Source organism: Petromyzon marinus, chromosome 49 (genome assembly GCF_048934315.1).
Source record: "Petromyzon marinus isolate PM22_M1 ecotype Great Lakes invasive population chromosome 49, UKy_Petmar_22M1.pri1.0, whole genome shotgun sequence".
NCBI classification, from domain to species: Eukaryota; Metazoa; Chordata; class Hyperoartia; order Petromyzontiformes; family Petromyzontidae; genus Petromyzon; species Petromyzon marinus.
The window spans coordinates 6,662,812-6,685,070 of record NC_133715.1 but is presented as its reverse complement, the minus strand read 5'-3'; the positions used below and the strand labels follow the sequence as shown (position 1 = coordinate 6,685,070).

Here is a 22,259-nt window from a genome sequence, read left to right as displayed (position 1 = left end):
CCCACACACTCCTCACTCACACCAGAACACTGCCCTCTCTGTCTCTCGCTCTCTCCCGCCTAAGAGCAGCACGATCCTCGACTAAAGTTTCGCTCGGACTGCATCAGATTTACCAGTGGCTTTTGCACAGACGCATCGATGGACAGACAGACAGATGGATAGACAGATGGACAGACAAATGGACCGCGAGCGAGGCATGTGACTGTTTCAACAGGGCGAGTCCCCCAAAAGCAACGCAACCTTGCACTGAAATTTTGTTCAGATTGGTTCAGCTCTACCAGAGTTACCGTGAGCCCACGTTACGCACGGACGGACGGGGCGGATGCCGAAATGATCTCGACCTTAACTGGCAAGCGTAAATCCCCCAGGATCTGCGGTCGCCGCACGATTACGACGACAACAATAACAACAGCAACAGCGGCGGCGGCGGCGTTGCCGGGAATCTGACAAGCAAAATAATTTCACGGGGAAACCGAAAGCACGTGGGACGAGTGGAAGCACGAGGCGAGCGCGAGCCACCCGCTGCAGAAGATCAGACACCGACATTAGCAGTGGTGCAGCAGGCGGGGTAGTGATGGGGTGGGTGGGTGAGTGAATGATGGGGTGGGTGGGTGAGTGGCTCATTGGCAGGGTGGATGAGTGAATTATGGGGTGGGTGGATGGGTGGATGGCTCAGTGGCAGGGTGGGTGGGTGAGTGATGGGGTGGGTCGGTGAGTGATGGGGTGGGTGAGTAGATGGCTCAGTGGCAGGGTGGTTGTGTGGATGGGTGAGTGAGTGGCAGAATAGATACATGGGTTGGGGAGTGGGCGAGTGAGTGATGGATGGATGTATATCCATGGGGAACTTCTTTCACGCCGTATGTAGCCAACTGCGCTGATTCGAGGTGGCTGGGCATGCGAGTGTCCGAATGATAGGATGGGTCGTTCAGTAGGTGGGTGGTTGGATGAGTGGGTGCATAAGTGGCATGGTGGGTGGGTAGCCTGATGGGTGGGTGGCTGGCTGGCTAGCTGGGTGGCTGGCGAAGTGGCTTGATGATTGGTTGAGTGGCTAGTAGGTAGGTGGGTGGCTGGCTGGGTAGTTGGGAGGGAGGCAGGGAGTGAGGGAGGGGCACGGGCGTGCCACGGAATGTTGGCCGACTCCGGGCCCACGTGTGGAGCAGCTGGCGGCGCCACGCACGAGGGGAGGTGGTGCGCAGCACAAACTCCTCGCCTGGCCGGGACCGCGGCACTCTCCCTCCAAGACGCTTTCATCCCCCAAGACCTCTCGCCCAGAGACACTCTCGCCCTGAGACCCTCTCGCCCCTCTCGCCCCCAAGACCCTCTCGCCCCGAGGACCCTCTCGCTCCGAGACTCTCTCGCCCCCGAGGCGCTCTCACTCCGCCGAGTGCTCGCTCCGCTCTTTCTTCAGAACCAGTTCAAATAATCTGGCGTTGATCGTGAGCGGGAATCGAACTTGGGCTGCCGAGGTTCATAGCGCAGTGCGCCAACCACTCCGCCACCGCTCCCCACACACACACGTGCACATACACACACACGTGCACATACACACACACACGTGCACATACACACACACACGTGCACATACACACACACACGTGCACATACACACACACGTGCACGGGCCTGCCTGTTGTACGTTATGTAACCTGCAGCTGCCTGGCCAAGCCTCTCTTCTTCGCAGTGCCTGGCTCTGTGTTCGTGAGACTGGCGGCAGGCAGTGCCTGGAAGCGCTGCAGAGTTAATGTTGTTCTTTACACACATACTGTCACGTGCTCGCACTGCTCGACCATTTGCACGGGATACACGGGGGGGGGGGGGGGGGAGGCGTGATGACGTCAGCGTGACCGGCTCAACTTCGTGGGATGCTGGTGACGTCATTACCCAGATGTGTGTGGTGACGTCACCCATCGTTAAAACCAGATTCCTCCCCCCACCACCACAAGCAATGTACTGTATACTGAACTTCTTTCGCGCCGTACGTGGCCTGGCCAACCGTGCTAATCCGAGTGGGGGGGGGGGCGGCTCATCCAGCAGTGGAATGAGGGTAAGGGCTGCAGCATTCAGATGTAAACACCCAGCAGGGGCAAGCACGTTGGGCTTAAGACGGAGCACTCTGACCGGGAATCGAACTTATTACCTCCACACCGCGCTGGTCGGTGAGCGAGGCGGGGATAGGCAGGGCTGAAAGCGGCATAGATAGCGGAGCACGCCACCGATTGTTAGAACTCGGTGTCAGGAGGTTCATCGCGTGGCGAGCTAACCGCTCTGCACCCCCCACCAGTGCCCGATTATCCTCGTAGGAAAAGTAGCTACATATGTAGTACAACATATGTACTACTACATATGTAGTACACCATATGTAGTAGTGCAAATGTGGTAGCTACGGGCCCCGCACTTTCAAGAGCCCCGCGCTAAATGCTTTCGAGCTATCAATTCCGGTTCAGTGATTCTGCACTTGCTCTATTACTATAGTACTATAACGACTAGGGTGTGTTTAAGGTTAGCGATTTGTCGTAGTATCTGGCTGTATGGCACATGGAAAAATACAATTACTTTACTGTGCAAGTAAAAGAATTGTGTTTTAATATTTACGTGTGTGTTTTTTTATATTCAGGGGCCCCTTCGTAACATGCTACAGGCCCCGCACTTCCTTAATCCGGCACTACCCCCCCGCCCACGCCTGCTTGTTGTCAGCGAGCGCCTGTCAAGGCTGGGGACACCCTGCCGCCTTTGTCTCCTCGATGCCGATGCCTCCAGCACACGGCACCAGGTTGTCGTTTAAAGGCCGAGCCGACCTAGGGGAGGGGACCCCCTAGCTGTCGTTTACCCCGCGGACGGGACTCCGCTCTGACCCCACCGCGCGCACAGCTGTGGAAAGTGCAGGAAGAGCGCGAACAAATGGTCGTTAAAATTAAAATAAAATCTCGAGAGGGTGTTTTTTTTCTCCCTCTCTCGTATGAAAACACAAGAACACGTGCGCCTTGTTAGGGTTCGCTTTTGTTTCCGCGGTTGTGCGACGGCTGTGCCACGTGGACGCTCGGCGCTCGACTGGACGTCTGTGGAGGGGGGGGGAAAAGAGCTTCCCAGCTCATCGGATTCCTCCAGGACGAATGGAAGATTCGGATTCTGTTTGCCAGAAATGGAGAGCTAGCGGGCGCTGACCCTCTCGCGTCGGGTGCGGGGAGATGGAGAGAGAGGGGGGAGAGAGTGACGGAGAGAGGCAGAGGGAGAGATGGTGAGTGGGTGGGACAGTGAGAGAGCGATGGAGAGAGAGACAGAGAGGCAGAGATTTCGAGAGGCAGAGACGGAGAGAATCAGAGGCAGAGTTCGCTTTGCCACGACCACAGTAGAACACCGATCCCTTATAACGCTCTTTAGCCTGGTGATGTTTTTTTTTTTACGACTAAAGTTTAAATCATGAGAGTTTGAAATACAGAGGCACAGAGAGATAGAGAGAGAGAGACAGACATTCATACATACAGGCAGACGGCGACGGTACCAGGCAAACAGAAGTATAAGGGGACAGGCGGACGGCGAGAGTAACAGGCAGACAGACAGGCATACAGTTCGCATGTGAAAGAAGACACGCAGAGAGCGAGACAGCGGAGAGACAGCCGGAGGGAGGATGCTCGCCGAGCAGGGCAGCACTTCAAGAGCGGGGCCACGAGGTTGGGGGGGGGGGTCTCTCCCCAGCGAACACACAGACCCCCCCCACCCCATCCTCCATGCCCCCCCCCCCCACAGAAAGCCCAACGTTCTATCGGAAACAATAATATACCCCCCCCACCACAGCCCCCCAATGTCCAAAAGAGAGAATACACACGCGCACGCATGGTCGGACTGTGTCGTCTCATCCGCACTGGGTTCAACCACCACCACACTGCAGGTCACAACATGCCACTCACCCACTCAACTAGAGTACTCAATCACTCACCAACTCACCCAACCATCCACCCACTCACCCACTCACTCATCCACTCAACTACAGTACTCTATCACTCACCCACTTGGTCTACCACCCACCCACTCACTCAACCACCCACCCACTCACTCGACCATCCACCGACTCACTTACCCACTTAACTACAGTACTCAATAACTCACCCACTCAAGCAACCACCCACTCACTCACTCACACACTCACCCACCAAACTACAGTACTCATTTACTCACCCACTCACCCACCCACCCACTCACCCACCCACTCACACAATCACCCACCCACTCACACTGTCACCTACCCACCCACTCACCACATTGCAGGTCATAACCCCTTCTGCTTTCTCCCTCGCACTGCCCCACTCTGGAATCCCCTCCTCCCAGCACCATCGCCTCTTCCCCACCCAACCTCTTACAACACCAACAACAACCACGCTCAATTCAACAAACGCGTGACGCTCCTATCTACCGCACCTCTGATGCGAGCACTGTTTGTTGCTGGCCGCGTGTCGGTTATGTATGAGCGAGCGAGTGAGAGCATGCGTGGATCGGTGGCGCAGTGGTTAGCGCACCGCGGCCTTCAGGTGGCGACCCAGGGGCCGCACGGGGGCCACTTACAATGGCCCACCGAGAGATATGCCCCTCCGGGACGCACGGAGGTACGCATGAGTGAGATGTACGGATGTGTAGCGTGCCACGGTGGCGAGATGTTAACTCCCTCGCCTGCTATACAGGAGGTCGTGGGTTCGATCACAACCCTGACGCCTGCTGTACATTTGGAGTTTGCATGTTCTTATCTTCATGTAGCGATTTTGAGGGTAGCTGAAAGTGATAGGGATGGGGTATGTATGGGGAGGAAGGTTAGTGGGTAAGAGAATTACAGCGGGTACCTAGGGATGGAGAGAAGGACGCTCCAAGGAGGAGAGTAAAACGAGACAGGGAGGGTGCTACTTGCTTCATATGGAGGGGAAGTTCGCTCCAGTGCAAGGGAGCAAGTAGGGAAAAGCAGCGGAACCGGGATTGTGCACAAGGAGCGGGGGGGGGGGGGGGGGGGCGGTGATGAGTAGGAGGAGAGATTGAGAGTGGAGCGGGTGGGAGGAGATGTAAAACGAGACGTGGGATGCGAGGTAACGGTGTGGGGCAAGGCCACTGAAAGATTTAAATGCCAGCGTGAGGAGCTCGAATAAACACCGTGAGTAGATGGGGGAGCCCGCGAGAAGGGCGGGGTACGGGGGGAGCAGTGTGATCGGTTGTAAATTAAACGTGCGGACGCATTTTGGATCCGCTGTAGTGGAATGAATGCATCGGCTGGGAGACAGAGGAGTGGGGATTTTTATTCCGGGTCGTTCGGTTTTTCCGTTCCCATTTAGAAACATGCTTCTATAGTATTTGGATGCAATACATTTTCACGTGATGAGCCATTTTGTTCCGCTATTATATTTAGCTGGGTGACTTTTGAAAAAGAGCCATCGTAGCTCAGTGGGCCTGACCTGGTAAAATAAAAATAGTTTAGAGTTTTTTTTATTGTGTGTTGAACTTCATTCACAAGCCAACCGTGCTAATCGGAGGTGCGGGGGGGGGGAAGGACAGCAAACTAAACACAACAAGCAGTTCTACATGAATGAGATTTCAATGTAGATGCAAAAGAGCATTGCTACAGTGGCTTCCTAATATCGGAAGGGAGAGCGTTCCAGACGTGCCGCAGAGGCGCATCTGAAAGCGCGCACGGTGCAGTTGGCCACCTTTGTTCGACGGTCAGTCAACATCTGCCGCTGCTGCTTAGGATGACCGGAGTTCCCCTGGTGATGGTTTATCCCCCCTTGACGAGATCCCAGAGAGAGAGACAAACAAGGAAGCAGTGGAGAAGAAGTGGAGAGGAGTGAAATGAAAGAGACAAACAAGAGGATGCCAACTAGATCCTAAAAAATACCGGCCCCGAGAGATGGCGACGGCTTGCTGGGGAAGGAGGGGGGGGGGGGCGGAAGGGAGGTTGCACTTCTCCGTCCATCCAACAGTGGATAGATAAAGCCCGTCCAACTTGTACAACTCAGAGCCGAGTTCGTTGTTATCCTCATCACGAGACCAGCCCTCACCGTCCAGCCGCCACCGTGTTTGCCTAGGGCAGGGAATGGGCGAGCGGGCGGGCGCCAGAGTTTCCCCGCGACGTTTGCGCAATGACCAAGTGGCTGTATAGCGGGGTGGCTGCTGCCCTGACGACCCTGTGGACATCGGACCCACGTTGGGATCCACACCTCCTCATTGTTCGAACGGCACAACAGCAACCGCCTCCGCAGTTTGATGTGGGGGGGGGGGGGGGGTGGGGGACACACACACACCGAAAGCGCAACCTCAAAACGCCGCGGCTGACGTCATCACAGGCGTTGCGCCGGCGTGCTAACCGCTGCGCCGCCGCTCCAACCCGGGTCCTCAATGGCAACGCCGCGGATTCGTCAAAAGCGCTCGCCACGTGACGTCGACCAACGCTGCCCTGCCCGTAGCGAATGAAAATAACGGCGGTGTAAATACGGCGGCTGTGGCGGCAATGGAATGCTGATGACGATGCTAAAGAGCGAAGACGACATAATACGACCGTGACAGTGGCGATGCTGACGGTGATGTGATCACTAAGATGCTAACGATGATCATGACAGAATCAGAATATGTTTTTTGTACTGGAGCAATCCGATGAGCTATGAAGCTCTTGTTCACACATGTCCAGTCGGTGCGCAGCTCAGAACGGTAAGAGTGCAAAGTATAAGAAAGGTAAACAAATAACAAAAAATATATACAAACAGAACTAAACTATATATTTTTTTTATCTTACTAGGTAAAGCCCACCGAGGTGTTCACTTAATTTTCAGAAGCAACCTGGCCACAAAAAATGATGCACCAACCAAGTGGCTTATCGTGTTGAAATGGCGATGATGTGACCACCGAGATGCCAACGATGATTATGACGATGAGTTGTTCGCGATAGAGCCGCCCTCCGTTACGCCGGGCACTGTTAACATCGCATCTCACCTCTTGAACATGCCGAGAACACCTCCAATGGGAGCCGTCCCTGTGCGGCGCGAGGCGACTCAGCGCCCTGGCATGCGAGCGGGCATCAGGCTGCCCAGCACGGCGGCGGTGACTGCCGCTGCAGTGCCGTGCATGATCCCAAATGAGTGATTTGCGGGGTGGTTTTTTTGGGGGGGGAATTTCGGCAATTTTATTTTTTAACCCGTGACACCAACACACGGACGGCCCTCTGCTCGTTTCTAACGGCGCCGCGGGCTCTCTCGCGTCCACCCACCAGCGAGTGACGTGGATGGCCCGGAGCGTTCAGTAGGTTAATACTCGCAGAGACGCAGCGTTGGCCGGGGCGGCCCACCAGAACCGAACCGCGAGCTTCTGCAATGGCCGGTGAAAGGCGCTCCCCCCGGCTGGGTCACGGCATCGGCACCCCAAAGGCAATGACGATGGCAACAACGATGGAAACAGCAATGGTAACCATGAGGATGACCACAATGGCAATGATGGCAACAATGGAAACAACAATGGTTACTATGACGATGACCACAATGGCAATGATGGCAACAATGGAAACAACAATGGTTACCATGACGATGACCACAATGGCAATGATGGCAACAATGGAAACAACAATGGTTACCATGACGATGACCACAATGGCAATGATGGCAACAATGGAAACAACAACGGTTACCATGACGATGACCACAATGGCAATGATGGCAACAATGGAAACAACAATGGTTACTATGACGATGACCACAATGGCAATGATGGCAACAATGGAAACAACAATGGTTACCATGACGATGACCACAATGGCAATGATGGCAACAATGGAAACAACAATGGTTACCATGACGATGACCACAATGGCAATGATGGCAACAATGGAAACAACAATGGTTACTATGACGATGACCACAATGGCAATGATGGCAACAATGGAAACAACAATGGTTACCATGACGATGACCACAATGGCAATGATGGCAACAATGGAAACAACAATGGTAACCATGACGATTACCACAATGGCAACGATCGCAACGACGATGGCAGCGGCAACGACGCGGCGGCCAGGGGTGCCAAACGATGGCCGACCACAACGATGACCACGTGGGACTAGTGACGTCACAACGGCGATGACGTCACAACGGCGACGACGTCATCGACAACGTCGTCGGCGGCGTGGTTCCTTCACCTCGCACACGGAGCCGCGGTCCTCGCTGGGGCAGCTTGGCCTCCTCTCGGCGGCCGGGCGGGGCGAGTCCAGGCTGTGCGAGCGCTGGTAGCGGCTCTCGTACTCCTCCAGCTGAGCACGTGCGCACACACACACATACGCACGCACACACACACACACACGCACACACACGCACGCACACACACACGCACGCACACACACGCACGCACACACACACACACACGCACACACACATACGCACACACACAGAGATGCAGGTAAAGGTCCCCTGCCGCACGAGGGGGGTGGTGTGGACAGGACCACACCCGTCCGCCTTTGTCTCCTCAGCGGTGATGCTTACGCACCGCACTGGGAACTCTGCTCTTGTAAGGGTAAGGGGAAGCCGATGGCTGGTTCAGATATTTGCCACTGATGTTGGCCGTGAGTGAGAATCAAACTTGGAGCACCGGGTGTTGTAGCGCTGTGCGCTAACGACTACGCTACCACTCCCTACACACACACAACGGCCCGGGAAAGCAGACAGCACAGAGCTGGATCTGAAACTTTATCAATTGACCTCTGACCTACATATAGTAGAGGGTAGCACTTCTCACTCACTCTCTCACTGAGAGTAATGTTCGTCACATGATGGTAAAACCGACAATTTTTTATTCTCAAGAGGTGGAATTCAGCCAACTTTCAGCGCAGGACCAAACTCAATGTGATGGGTTTTTTTTTTGTCCAGATATTGATCGTTTGGCAGAGACCATCAACTCACGACTAAACTTCAGAACCCGGTTTAAATCACCGCTCAATCTATACAAGTCGTTTAATCCCTGTGTGATTCAATGATTCTCGATGTGAGTCTATGGATCGCTGTGTTAGTCCATTGATCCCTGTGTGAGTCTATGAGTCTCTGTGTGAGTCTATGAGTCTCTGTGTGAGTCTATGGATACCTGTGTGAGTCTATGAGTCTCTGTGTGAGTCTAGATCCCTGTGTGAGTCTATGAGTCTCTGTGTGAGTCTATGGATACCTGTGTGAGTCTATGGAACCCTGTGTGAGTCTATGGGTCCCTGTGTGAGTCTATGGGTCTGGAGCCACTGCTGACTAAGCTGAGACCACAGGCGACCGCCGATTGAGTGCAAATCTCCACGGAGGTTTGCACGAACTACTTTCTGTACCGTCCTGGCGACATCAAAGAACAAGAAATACTTTGACCGGCGGATGTGTATACAGTAAAACCTTGGATTGCGCAGCATAATTCGTTCCGGAAACGTGTTTGTAATCCAAAGCACTCGTATATCAGTTGTGATCACGTGACGCTCGGCAGACAAAGCGTGTACGTGCTACTCGTATTGCAAGACCTCGCTCGTTTATCAAATAACAAAAAAATGTTGCTCGCGGACCAAGTTACTGGCAATGCAAGGCTTTACTGTATATTTATTGACTTGCTCGAGCGCATTGGTCTACTGGGTTTTTATTCTTCCTAGAATTGATCAGAAATTAACAACGGGAGAGTTGACGCGAACTTTTGAAACGTGCCGAAGTTGAGCTCTCGTGCGGCTTGCCGAATCGTCACGCTGCTGTCGGACCGTGGGTGGAGCGGGGGGCGGGGGGGGGGTAGCAGGAGTGGTGGCGCAGCGGTTAGCGCAACCGGCCCCCGCGTTCCACCGCCGCTCACGCGCCAGCATTGGCGGCGAGTGACGGGCTGTGTATGAACCCAGTGCTGGGTTCTCCTCTATAGATTTACTGGGCCGTAAAACATCAGCACAGGGGAGACAAAGGCGGCTGGGCATTGGTGCTGCCCACAACACCCCTTCATTAGGTGCACCGCGCCGGCCTTAACAGGTGTTCGCGAACAGCACTTGCCCCAACAGTGTGATAAGGCTACACGATGGGTGTGGGTGTGTGTGCAGATGTTGGAGTTCGGGTTAAAGGCGACGAAACACCGGCTAACATGAGCGGCGGGTGATAGATGAATGGGTCCTGGCGACCCATTCATCTGAACACAGCTCGTAGCAATGGCTCGTCGCAACACTGGCTTGTGACACACGGACTGCGACACCTGGACTGCGACGCACGGACTGCGACGCACGGACTGTTACGGCACATGGACTCAGTAAAGCAGTCATTGAAGGGAAGAAAATAATAACCCGGAGGGTGGAGACGACGCTTCGCTTGCGATCCACGGTGAGAGACAGAGGAAGAGGAACGCGTGGATCAGAGAGCACGAGCCACGGCCTAGAAGGGACGATGGTGCACCAAAGGTCGAGAATTTACGTACGGATATCGAGCCTCTTACGCGCCGTATGTAGCCGACCGTGGCTAATCGGAAGGGTTGGGAGGGGGGGGAGGAATAATAATAACGGAGTGGCAGCCAAGGAATGGAATGAGTCTGAGAGCACGTCCCACGGGGGAGAGACGGAGCAACGAAATGAGCTCCTCGTGTCTACAGCAGGTGTTGAATCGCAGGCGCTGGCGGCTTGCGGAGGCCTTCGTCCAGCAGTGGATTGACCATGGCTGACGATGACGACGACGTCGGCGACACTTGGAAGGGGCACAAATATGACCCCCCCAGCGGTCCCCCGACGGGAGCGCGTGCCGGAGTGATTTTGAACAATGCGCACGCCCTGCCGCCACTCGTCACCGACAAGTACCGGCAGAATCAATATCCAAACAGAGCAATTACTGCCACGTGCACAACAACAACACCGCCGCCACCACCACCAACCACCACCGCCAACCACCAACAACAGCCGCCATTCGCCACTAAGCGGCGGTGACGTCACCACGGCGCTTGTGCCAGGCTATGTGCACGTTAAGGCCACGTGAAGCGTCGAGCAGCCGCTGGCAGGAGGTCACGGGGACGGACCACCACCACAACCGCCAACCGCCATCCGCGCAAGTGCTACCATCATCACTTCCACCACCACCACTGCCGCCGCCGATGGGAAAACACAACCGCCGAGACCTGCCACGACTACAAAGACCACCGCCACCCCATCGCCCCACCGCCACCCCATCGCCCCACCGCCGCCAAAATCACCACCGCCACGACCGCCACACGCGGAGCGACGCTTCCTTAGACTCCGCTGAAGCAGGGCAAGGAACTTTGCCTCTTGCTCAATTAAACCTCGGCGCAGACAACTGTGTGGACTGGTTGGCTCAAACATTCGGGAATGTGGGGGTGGTGGTGGAGGCTTGTAAAGTGCGAGGGCCCTCTCACAACTGCCACCCCTGCAGCCCCCCTCTACCCCCCCCCCCAACCCCCAAAACTCCTCCACAGCTGTTTAAAGTTTCTCAAAAGCCGAGCGAGAAAATATTTCAGAGAGCGCAAACAGAGAGTGCGTGCCTGACGTTGCACTAACAATTCCCAAAGCAGTCTCCTTCTCCTCGTCCTCCTCCTCCACGTACCCCCCACCCCCCTGCTCCTCTTCGTCCTCCTCCTCCACATATCCCCTCCCATCCTCCTCGTCCTCCTCCCGTTCCGCTCAGAGTTGCAGCGAGAGGAGCGCTAGCGATGTTCCCGGGCGTCTCACCCGAAGCAAGTTGAAAATCGCTTTCATCCTTCGAGTCGCCCGCTCTTCCTGCCCTCCTCCTCCGCCGCCACCACCGCCACCACCGCCGCCACCACCACCGCCACCACCGCCGGGATGAGCCACGCAAGTAACGCTCACTCGCTCAATTGCTCAGTTCCAGATGAGAACCCCCAAAGCCGCCCCTTCCCCCCCCCCATTAGCTCCCCCTGCCCCCACGCGCCCCACCCAAACCCCCCACCCCTGCCTGGCCAATAGGAGTGCCCCCCCCCCCCGCCGCCGACTCCCCCTCCCCCCCATTCCTGAACCGGGAGCGACTATGTGCGTCCGGTGGCCCACTCACCCCGGACAGCCGAAATTGAAAACGAACTTCTCTTAAACCGCCTGCTGTCGTGCCGACTTTGTCATCCCCGCCCCCCTGGCACCTCCGACGAGCAGCGGTTGTCTCTCCGTACGGCGGTGCGAGAGAAGTTCAACGCGCGGGACACACGGACACAGCCACCAACGCCGGACTCTCAGTCACTCACTCACTCACTCCCCCAACCCCACCCCTTCCCCCCGCGTGAATCGTTCCAACGACAAGAGGAGCGCGTGCGTCGCCTCGGGCAGCCGTCCCTGCGGGGCGCAAGGCGGCTCTCCACACGCCGGCATGGAGACCCCTGGCTCTCGGCCGGCGCCTCCGACCCCTCCGAGGGGACCGGAAGGATCCCTTCTCTACACACGCCGCTGTCGCATCCCTTGGAAATATTCACAGCCACGGGGCTTTGTGGCAGGGGGGGGGGGGGGGCGGTGGCGGTGGGTGGACGGCGGTAAAATTGGAATTGGGATGAGGACGAAGAGGGGGTGGGGGCCAGGTTAGTGTGGTGGGGGGTGGGGGGGAGATTACATAATAAATAAATGGGCGCCACTGCCGAGGCTCTCGCGGCCGCTGCTGCGCTGGCGGTAGTGGTGCTCAACCAACAAGAACAACAACAGCAGCAGCACTCGTCAACACACAGCACAGGGTGTGTGGCGTCAAAATAAACAAACGCAGCAGGCGACGTTCGCGGGCGACGGTGCTTCTTCACGGCACGTACTGCATATTGTTTGTTGCGCTGTGAAGAAGGGCCGTTGCCCCAAACGCCGGCTGCTACATCCGTCTCCTTCCAGGGCACAAAACCTCGCTGGTCTCGTCAAGCAGCATAAAGCACCACCACCGCCGCCTCGCGAACTCCGGCCATCCTCGCAGAAGCAACAGCAGCAGCGGCGGCTTTTGGCTCAGCCATCGAACAAAGACGGTGGTCGTCGCATCGCGCGGCGCTTTCAGATGCGCTTCTGCGGCCGTCTGGAACGCTCTCTTCCTTCCGATGTTAAGAGGCCACTGGGAGCGATGGCACTCTTGAATCGTCTGACAATTGACAAACTCGTTGTGGAGAATGTAAACAGGACAATAGAGAGGCAGACGTCTCCGCCGTGTATTCTGTCTCCCACACGTGAAACATCAGTGTCATCTTAAATAACGATGCTTATTTTCACGTTGGGCGTGTCAAGTGATCGAGCAGGGGATGACTGCAACCCGCCACGTCGTGACGGGAGAGAGCGAGCCGTTACCACCACGGTGGTGAGATGTTAACTACCTCGCCTGGTATGCAGGAGGTCCTGGATTCGATCACAACCCTGACACCTGCTGCTGTGTATTTGGTCGCGTGGATTTTTCTCCGGGTCCTCCGGATTTTCCCTCCAACCTTATTTAGAATCGACGTCGCGCGTTTCGAGTATTTTTTGGCAGCAATAAATGTCCACACGATGAGCCACTTTACTTGAGCTATTATCATTTGCGGGAGCCAGGTCGCGTGTGAAACAAGAACTACGCGGCTCAGTGTTAGAGTTAGAGGGCTCTCTAGCGTCTGCCCATTGGACCCTGGGTTAATTCTTAATCCAATCTCCCCAAAGTCAGCTCTGATGCGGCTTCCTCGCGTTATCGCTTCGTGCAAATTGGAAGCCCCCCTGCCCCCACCACCAAGCCCCCCACCCCCCCCCCCCAAGGCGTTTTCCGCTGCACGCTTCTCGTTGCTGTAATGCCACCGCCTCATCCTGGGGGTGGGGGCACCCACTTCATAACCTCGCTGTTGCACCGGAGAGAATTCAGCAGCAACCGGAGCGATCGCTATGCTCCCGGCACTCGCCGATTCACTCCAGTCGCTCACTCGCTTGCTCGCTCGCTGGCGGTCAGCCGCCTCCTGTTCACTCTTCTACCGCTACTACCGTGATTATCATTCCCGTGAACTTCACTCACCGATTCGCTCCAGCACCGATGTTCCCAGACTGCACCAGCGACCCACCTGGGGGAAACCCAGGACCGGAAATCGAACTCAGGTCGCTGGGGTCATAGCAACCACTACACTACCGCTCTCCGTAACCTTTATGCACTAAGACAATGATCACCCGTAAAACCTGAAACAGGCTGTTAGCACAAATGCTGTGGGGGGGGGGGGGGGGGGATGGTAGGGGGGGGGGTTGGGTGGCCAGCACCACTCCTAACCAACTCTGCTGGCCGGGAACGGGGGATCGAACTCAGGTCGCCGGGTTCATAGCAGAGTGCGGCTAACCACCACCCATACTCTTAGTTCTTTCGGTAAAGTCACGTTGAAGGGAAACAACAAAATAATAAAATATATATAAAACAATAAAAATTCTCACGACGTTTCGACCATAACACAAACGGTCGTCACCCATACTCTCCCACCACTCTCCCCTCCCCCCGCCTCAAAATTTCCGCACACACACACACTCACAGACACAGACACTCACAGGCGTACGCATGTGCACGCACGCACGCGCCAACGCACGACTCTTTCGTCGATTGTCGGAAATTATCCGTCCCTGCAAAGCTCATTATTATGCAACGCCGCAAACGAACAGAGAAGGCCACGCCACGTTGCTAAAGTAACCAGAGGGAGGGGGGACGGTACCTGATAGCTATACAGCTAAGGCTGTATAAGGCACCCATAGAGCCTGAGCAGACTGTTGGGGGCAAGTGCTGCCTGCGAACGCCTGTGAAGGGCCGGCCGCGGCGCACGGGGGGTGGATGGCGAGCACCAAGAGCGCACGCAGAGTCGCGCAGCCAGCGGTGAGCACCAATCAGACTCGCACAAAGATGCCACATTTATGGCGGGGCGGGGGGGGGGGTGAATGAGGGGGGAGGGGGGGGGGTAATGGCATGGGTTAAGGAAGAGAAGTGAAAGATGTGACCGGGTGACTGAGAGGTCAGAGAGAGACGCTGCTGCCACTGAGCCGGAGCCGCTGACAGCCTGAGTTCCAATCCGGGTTTGGGCCGCTGACCGTGACCCATAGACTCACACAGACTCATAGACTCACAGAGTGACACTCAGGATCGTATATAGACCCATGCACTCACATAGAGACCCAATAGACTCACACAGACTCACAGACTCACAGAGTGATACTTAGGATCGTATATAGACCCATTCACTCACATAGAGACCCATAGACTCACACAGACTCATAGACTCACAGAGTGACACTCAGGATCGTATATAGACCCATTCACTCACATAGAGACCCAATAGACTCACACAGACTCACAGACTCACATAGCGACGCTTCGGCTCGTACAGAGACCCATGCACTCACATAGAGACCCATAGACTCGCACAGACTCATAGACTCACAGAGTGACACTTAGGATCGTATATAGACCCATTCACTCACATAGAGACCCAATAGACTCACACAGACTCATAGACTCACAGAGTGACACTTAGGATCGTATATAGACCCATTCACTCACATAGAGACCCAATAGACTCACACAGACTCATAGACTCACAGAGTGACACTTAGGATCGTACAGAGACCCATGCACTCACATAGAGACCCAATAGACTCACACAGACTCATAGACTCACAGAGCGACACTTAGGATCGTATATAGACCCATGCACTCACATAGAGACCCAATAGACTCACACAGACTCACAGACTCACAGAGTGACACTTAGGATCGTACAGAGACCCATGCACTCACATAGAGACCCAATAGACTCACACAGACTCATAGACTCACAGAGTGACACTTAGGATCGTATATAGACCCAAGCACTCACATAGAGACCCAATAGACTCACAAAGACTCACAGACTCACAGAGTGACACTTAGGATCGTACAGAGACCCATGCACTCACATAGAGACCCAATAGACTCACACAGACTCATAGACTCACAGAGTGACACTTAGGATCGTATATAGACCCATTCACTCACATAGAGACCCAATAGACTCACACAGACTCATAGACTCACAGAGTGACACTTAGGATCGTATGAAGACACACGCACTCACATAGAGACCCATAGACTCTCATATAGACTCATAGATTCTAACAGAGACTCTCATAGAGACTCATAGACTCTCACGGAGAGCCACGGAGTCAAACAGAATAGTGCCGGGAACTCCGGACGGACACTGCTCAGGTCTCACCGAGCGAGGGCGATCACGCCGAAAGTGGCCGTGGGACAAATGTTCGGCAAGAGACAAAAAGTGCTCGGATAGCAGCAAACAGATCCTTCCCTCCCTCCCCCTCCCTCCCCACCCCACCCCCACCCCCCGTACTGCCCCCCCCCCCACCCCCTGCTGCCCCCTCTCCGCCCCCGTCTCTCGGGGTGATTCAGTTCGAGAACGCAACTCAAGAGTTCTGTGTCAGCAAAAAAAAAGAAATCCCGAATGTCTAAACAGGAAACGGAGGCGCAGTGGCGGCGATGACTCAAACACGAGTTCCCTGCACCTCCTCTTGTCATGGGGGCTGCGGGGTTTGTGGGGTCTGTGTGGTCTGTGTGTTCTGTGGGGTCTGTGGGGTCTGTGGGGTCTGTGTGGCCTGTGGGGTCTGTTGGGGCTGTGGGATCTGTTGGGGCTGTGGGGTCTGTTGGGGCTGTGGGGTCTATGGGGTCTGTGTGGGCTGTGGGGTCTGTGGGGTCTGTTGGGGCTGTGGGGTCTGTGAGGTCTGTGTGGGCTGTGGGGTCTGTGGGGTCTGTGGGGTCTGTTGGGGCTGTGGGGTCTGTGGGGTCTGTGGGGTCTGTGAGGGCTGTGGGGGCTGTGGGGTCTGTGTGGGCTGTGTGGGCTGTGGGGTCTGTGGGGTCTGTTGGGGCTGTGGGGTCTGTGTGGGCTGTGTGGGCTGTGAGGGCTGTGGGGTCTGTGGGGTCTGTGGGGTCTGTGGGGTCTGTTGGGGCTGTGGGGTCTGTGGGGTCTGTGGGGTCTGTGTGGGCTGTGGGGTCTGTTGGGGCTGTGGGGTCTGTGTGGGCTGTGGGGTCTGTGGGGTCTGTGGGGTCTGTGGGGTCTGTGTGGGCTGTGGGGTCTGTGGGGTCTGTGGGGTCTGTGGGGTCTGTGGGGTCTGTGGGGTCTGTGTGGGCTGTGAGGGCTGTGGGGTCTATGGGGTCTATGGGGTCTGTGTGGTCTGTGTGGTCTGTGGGGTCTGTGTGGGCTGTGGGGTCTGTGGGGTCTGTGGGGGCTTTGGGGTCTGTGAGGGCTGTGAGGGCTGTGGGGTCTGTGGGGTCTGTGGGGTCTGTGGGGTCTGTGGGGTCTGTGTGGGCTGTGAGGGCTGTGGGGTCTATGGGGTCTGTGGGGTCTGTGGGGTCTGTGGGGTCTGTGGGGTCTGTGGGGTCTGTGTGGGCTGTGTGGTCTGTGTGGTCTGTGGGGTCTGTGTGGGCTGTGGGGTCTGTGGGGTCTGTGTGGGCTGTGTGGGCTTTGGGGTCTGTGTGGGCTGTGAGGGCTGTGTGGTCTGTGGGGTCTGTGTGGGCTGTGGGGTCTGTGGGGTCTGTGGGGTCTGTGGGGGCTTTGGGGTCTGTGTGGGCTGTGAGGGCTGTGGGGTCTGTGGGGTCTGTGGGGTCTGTTGGGGCTGTGGGGTCTGTGGGGTCTGTTGGGGCTGTGGGGTCTGTGTGGGCTGTGAGGGCTGTGGGGTCTGTGGGGTCTGTGGGGTCTGTGGGGTCTGTGTGGGCTGTGAGGGCTGTGGGGTCTGTGGGGTCTGTTGGGGCTGTGGGGTCTGTTGGGGCTGTGGGGTCTGTTGGGGCTGTGGGGTCTGTGGGGTCTGTTGGGGCTGTGGGGTCTGTTGGGGCTGTGGGGTCTGTGGGGTCTGTTGGGGCTGTGGGGTCTGTGTGGGCTGTGAGGGCTGTGGGGTCTGTTGTGGCTGTGGGGTCTGTGGGGTCTGTTGGGGCTGTGGGGTCTGTTGGGGCTGTGAGGGCTGTGGGGTCTGTTGGGGCTGTGGGGTCTGTGGGGTCTGTGGGGTCTGTGGGGTCTGTGGGGGCTGTGGGGTCTGTGTGGGCTGTGAGGGCTGTGGGGTCTATGGGGTCTGTGTGGTCTGTGTGGTCTGTGGGGTCTGTGTGGGCTGTGGGGTCTGTGGGGTCTGTGGGGGCTTTGGGGTCTGTGTGGGCTGTGAGGGCTGTGGGGTCTGTGGGGTCTGTGAGGTCTGTGGGGTCTGTTGGGGCTGTGGGGTCTGTTGGGGCTGTGGGGTCTGTGGGGTCTGTGTGGGCTGTGGGGTCTGTGGGGTCTGTTGGGGCTGTGGGGTCTGTTGGGTCTGTGGGGTCTGTTGGGGATGTTGGGGCTGTGGGGTCTGTTGGGTCTGTGGGGTCTGTGTGGGCTGTGTGGGCTGTGGGGTCTGTGGGGGGTCTGGCGGTACGTTCACATCTCGTTGCCGAAGTTATTCTCCCAGTCCCGCCGCTGCAAGAGACTTTGTAGAACTCATCAGCAGGCCACGCACTTGCCACGGCAACTCATTTCCTACGCCTCCCTTCATCTCCGCTCTCCAGGAAGCTGTCCATGCCTCCTCTTCCTCCTGCGCCCTTGGGCATCCACATTCCCTTCTCCCCTACAACCGGTTCGTTGCCATCGTAACGTCAGCCATGGTCAATACACTGCTGGATGAAGGCCTCACCAAGCTACTGCCACCACCAATTGTGTTTAAGCCAGGCGAGGGCTCGAGAGACCGGCGATTACTCCTATTTGCAAGAGAGGGGTACGGATTGAGGGAGTAGGTGAGTGGGTAACCGATCGAGTGAGTAGGTGACTGATCGAGTGGGTAGGTGAGTGGGTAACCGATCGAGTAGGTGATTGATAGAGTGAGTAGGTGAGTGGGTGACTGATCCAGTGAGTTGGTGACTGATCAAGTGAGTCGGTGAGTGGGTAACCCATCGAGTGAGTAGGTGACTGATCAAGTGAGTTGATGACTGATCGAGTGAGTAGGTGAGCAGGTAACCGATCAAGTGAGTAGGTGAGTGGGTGACTGATCAAGTGAGTAGGTGACTGATTGAGTGAGTAGGTGACTGACTGAGTGAGATGATGAGTGAGTTGATTCGCGTATTTGCTTTGCCTGTGCATGTGCAGCACTCATCAGCCGACCAATTGGACACAAGAGTTGAGCACTTACATTGTAAAACAAATAATAAGAAGTCATTTATCAGTAAGGAACATGATGACATGTCAAGCCGTTCGAGTTACTGTTTACTATAATCGCTTTCCTAACGTGGAAAGCACGGACCGATTAATGTAACTGCTCTGTCCATTTGCGTGTAACGGAGAGCGGTCAAGGTAACTCTCATGAAAGCGATCAAACGTAATTTCCTAATGATGTCAACTCACGAAGCTGCTGCCTTCACCGCAGGGTGCCCACTCCTCGCTCTCAAAGAGAGAGGGAGGGCGACTCAGAGAGAGAGAGAGGACGACTCCGAGACAGAGGACGACTCAGAGAGAGGGAGAGAGAGAGAGGATGACTCAGAGACAGAGGACGACTCAGAGAGAGAGAGAGGGAGAGAGAAAGAGAGGACGACTCAGAGACAGAGGACGACTCAGGGAGAGAGAGAAGACGACTCAGAGAGAGAGGACGACTCCGAGACAGAGGACGACTCAGAGAGAGAGAGAGGGAGAGAGAGAGGACGACTCAGAGACAGAGGACGACTCAGGGAGAGAGAGAAGACGACTCAGAGAGAGAGAGAGGGAGAGAGAGAGAGGACGACTCAGAGACAGAGGACGACTCAGAGAGAGAGAGGGAGGACGACTCAGAGAGAGAGAAGACGACTCAGAGAGAGAAGACGACTCAGAGAGAGAGGACGACTCAGAGAGAGGACGACTCAGACAGAGAGAGAGGACGACTCAGACAGAGGGAGAGGGAGGACGACTCAGAGGCGCCGGGAGGAGGAACCACAGACAAGCGGAAAGGTAGCTGTAGCATCCACGCGGTGAGGAAACGGCCATTGCTAACAATTGCCAAATCTCTGCAGTCCTCTACATGTCGAGGTGTTATCGCCCAAATTGAACGAGTGCTGTCGCGCGAGAGAAGACCGGAGCACCGGGAGAAAACCCGCGCGCGCAAAGGGGGGGGGGGGAGGGGCAAAACTCAATCCCGCACAGAAGCGACGGACGGAGATTATCCCGCACATTGCCGGACAGCCTTCTCCTGGCAGAGCGAGGGTTCGACTCCCCCTCGACGCCCACGGAGAGGGGTTTCCCCACGGCTGTGGACGGCGATCCACCAACCCTCGCCGCTGCTTGCTGCCTCCGCAGCGCTGGGTCACAAGAGGGTGACGAACAAAAAACTTTAGCGCGTCTCTGTCAGGGAATTGCCCTCCTGCAGGAGAGCAGACAAATTGATCAAAGCTTTATTGCTAAAACCACCCGGGGGCAAGGGGGGTGGAGGTGGGCCATGAGTGGGGGTGGGCCATAAAACCAGGGGCTAAAAGGGTTCTCGCCGCGGCTGTTCGCGACTTAGCGGCAGATGTTGTGGCGACGATGCCAGGAGTCGATCTCCCGCGCCAGGGGGTCGTCGGACAGTGCGCTCGGCAGCAGAGCGCAACTCCGTCAGGGAGCCCCGGTGACCCTTGCAAGCGGTGGCTTTGGGCCTAGCCGTCGCACGAAGGACGGGTCAACCCGCATCGCGCGGCTTGAGATGCGCGATTTTGCGGCCGCCTGGGACGCTTTTCCTTCCGATATGAGGAAGCCACCGGAGCTACGCTCTTTTAAATCATCCAGATTGAAAGCTCATTTATTTAGAACTTATTTTTGTGATTAGTTTGTTGTCCTTCCCCCCGCACCTTCGATTAGCATGATTGGCTATGTATAAATGGCAAATTCAAAACTCTCGGGGGGGGGGGGGGGGGTTAGTCAGTGTGCGGTGACTGTGGTCACCACCCAGAAAGGAACCGTGGAATGCACGACGACGGCTGGATGTTCCAATTCACAAACACGAAGGAATCATAATCATCATCATCATCACAGCTGTGATCACCACTCTGCTACTCCTGACGCAATCATCTGGCTCAACCACCTCAGTGGGCCCGTGACAGACGGCTAGGGCTTCGGGGGGGGGGTGAGGGGGGGTATTAATCCAGCAGTGGACAGATCACAGATTACGATGGTTAGTGACTGCGAAGAGGCTCGCAATGCACTTGCTCAGAGCGGAGAGAGAGAGCTCGGAGTGAGAGTTCAGAGAGAGCTCAGAGAGAGCTCGGAGAGAGAGAGTTCAGAGAGAGAGCTCGGACAGAGAGAGCTCAGAGAGAGCTCGGAGAGAGAGTTCAGAGAGAGAGAGAGCTCGGAGTGAGAGTTCAGAGAGAGAGCTCAGAGAGAGCTCGGAGAGAGAGAGTTCAGAGAGAGAGCTCGGACAGAGAGTTCAGAGAGAGAGAGAGCTCAGAGAGAGCTCGGAGAGAGACAGAGTTCAGAGAGAGAGCTTGGACAGCGAGTTCAGAGAGAGAGAGAGCTCGGACAGAGAGTTCAGAGAGAGAGAGAGAGAGCTCAGAGAGTTCGGAGAGAGAGAGGTTGGAGAGAGAGAGAGTTCGGAGAGAGAGAGTTCGGAGAGAGAGAGAGTTCGGAGAGAGAGAGCTCGGAGAGAGAGGTTGGAGAGAGAGTTCGGAGAGAGAGGTTGGAGAGAGAGAGGTTGGAGAGAGAGAGGTTGGAGAGAGAGAGGTTGGAGAGAGAGAGAGAGGTTGGAGAGAGAGAGGTTGGAGAGATAGACTTCAGAGAGAGGTTGGAGAGAGAGAGTTCAGAGAGAGCTCGGAGAGAGAGGTTGGAGAGAGAGACTTCAGAGAGAGAGAGAGCTCGCCGCCTCCACTCCGCAAACGTGGCCAAGGGCTCCCTCTCCTGGCGCGGCTCAACGGCGCCCAGTTGAGCCCCGACCGGCCCACTGAACGCCGTCGCGGTCGCACCGCACGCAGGGTCACACGCGGGCCCGTAGCGAGCGCCGGCCGCGAGGACGCACTCAGTGCCTGCTGGGTAACGAGCGAGTCCGCAGCGAGGAGCGGAACCCACGCGGTGTCCAGCGTAACCGTGGACGCGGCTCGGAGGCCGGGGCTGCCGTCAATCACCGAGGCTCGGACCCTCCGGCTCCCCGAGGCTTCGATGTCACGTCAAGAGGCTCGCAGAGCCGGACGAAGGCTGCCCTACGGTTCGGTTTTCATCACTGAGGCTCACAGAGCCAGACTAAGGCACCGAGGATTCGGTTAGCGGCGTTGCTCTCGCGCGTCGCTAGTGGCGCGAGCGCACGCGGAGTCTCCCCCCCCCCCCCGAGCCCTCCCCCCCGTGCCAGACGCCGTGCACGTGCATGTGGT

General features: G+C 56.5%; 1 protein-coding gene across 7 annotated transcripts in view; it reads right to left on the bottom strand.

Annotated features, from left to right (window-relative positions):
* LOC116952919 (SAM and SH3 domain-containing protein 1-like) overlaps window positions 1-22,259 on the bottom strand; it is a 304,847-nt gene that overhangs the window by 56,053 nt on the left and 226,535 nt on the right. For all 7 annotated transcript variants that reach the window (XM_032972628.2, XM_032972630.2, XM_032972631.2 and 4 more), the window contains exon 8: window positions 8,159-8,269. In XM_032972628.2, coding sequence (XP_032828519.2) covers window positions 8,159-8,269 — 111 coding nt within the window. The remainder of the gene's footprint in view (window positions 1-8,158; window positions 8,270-22,259) is intronic.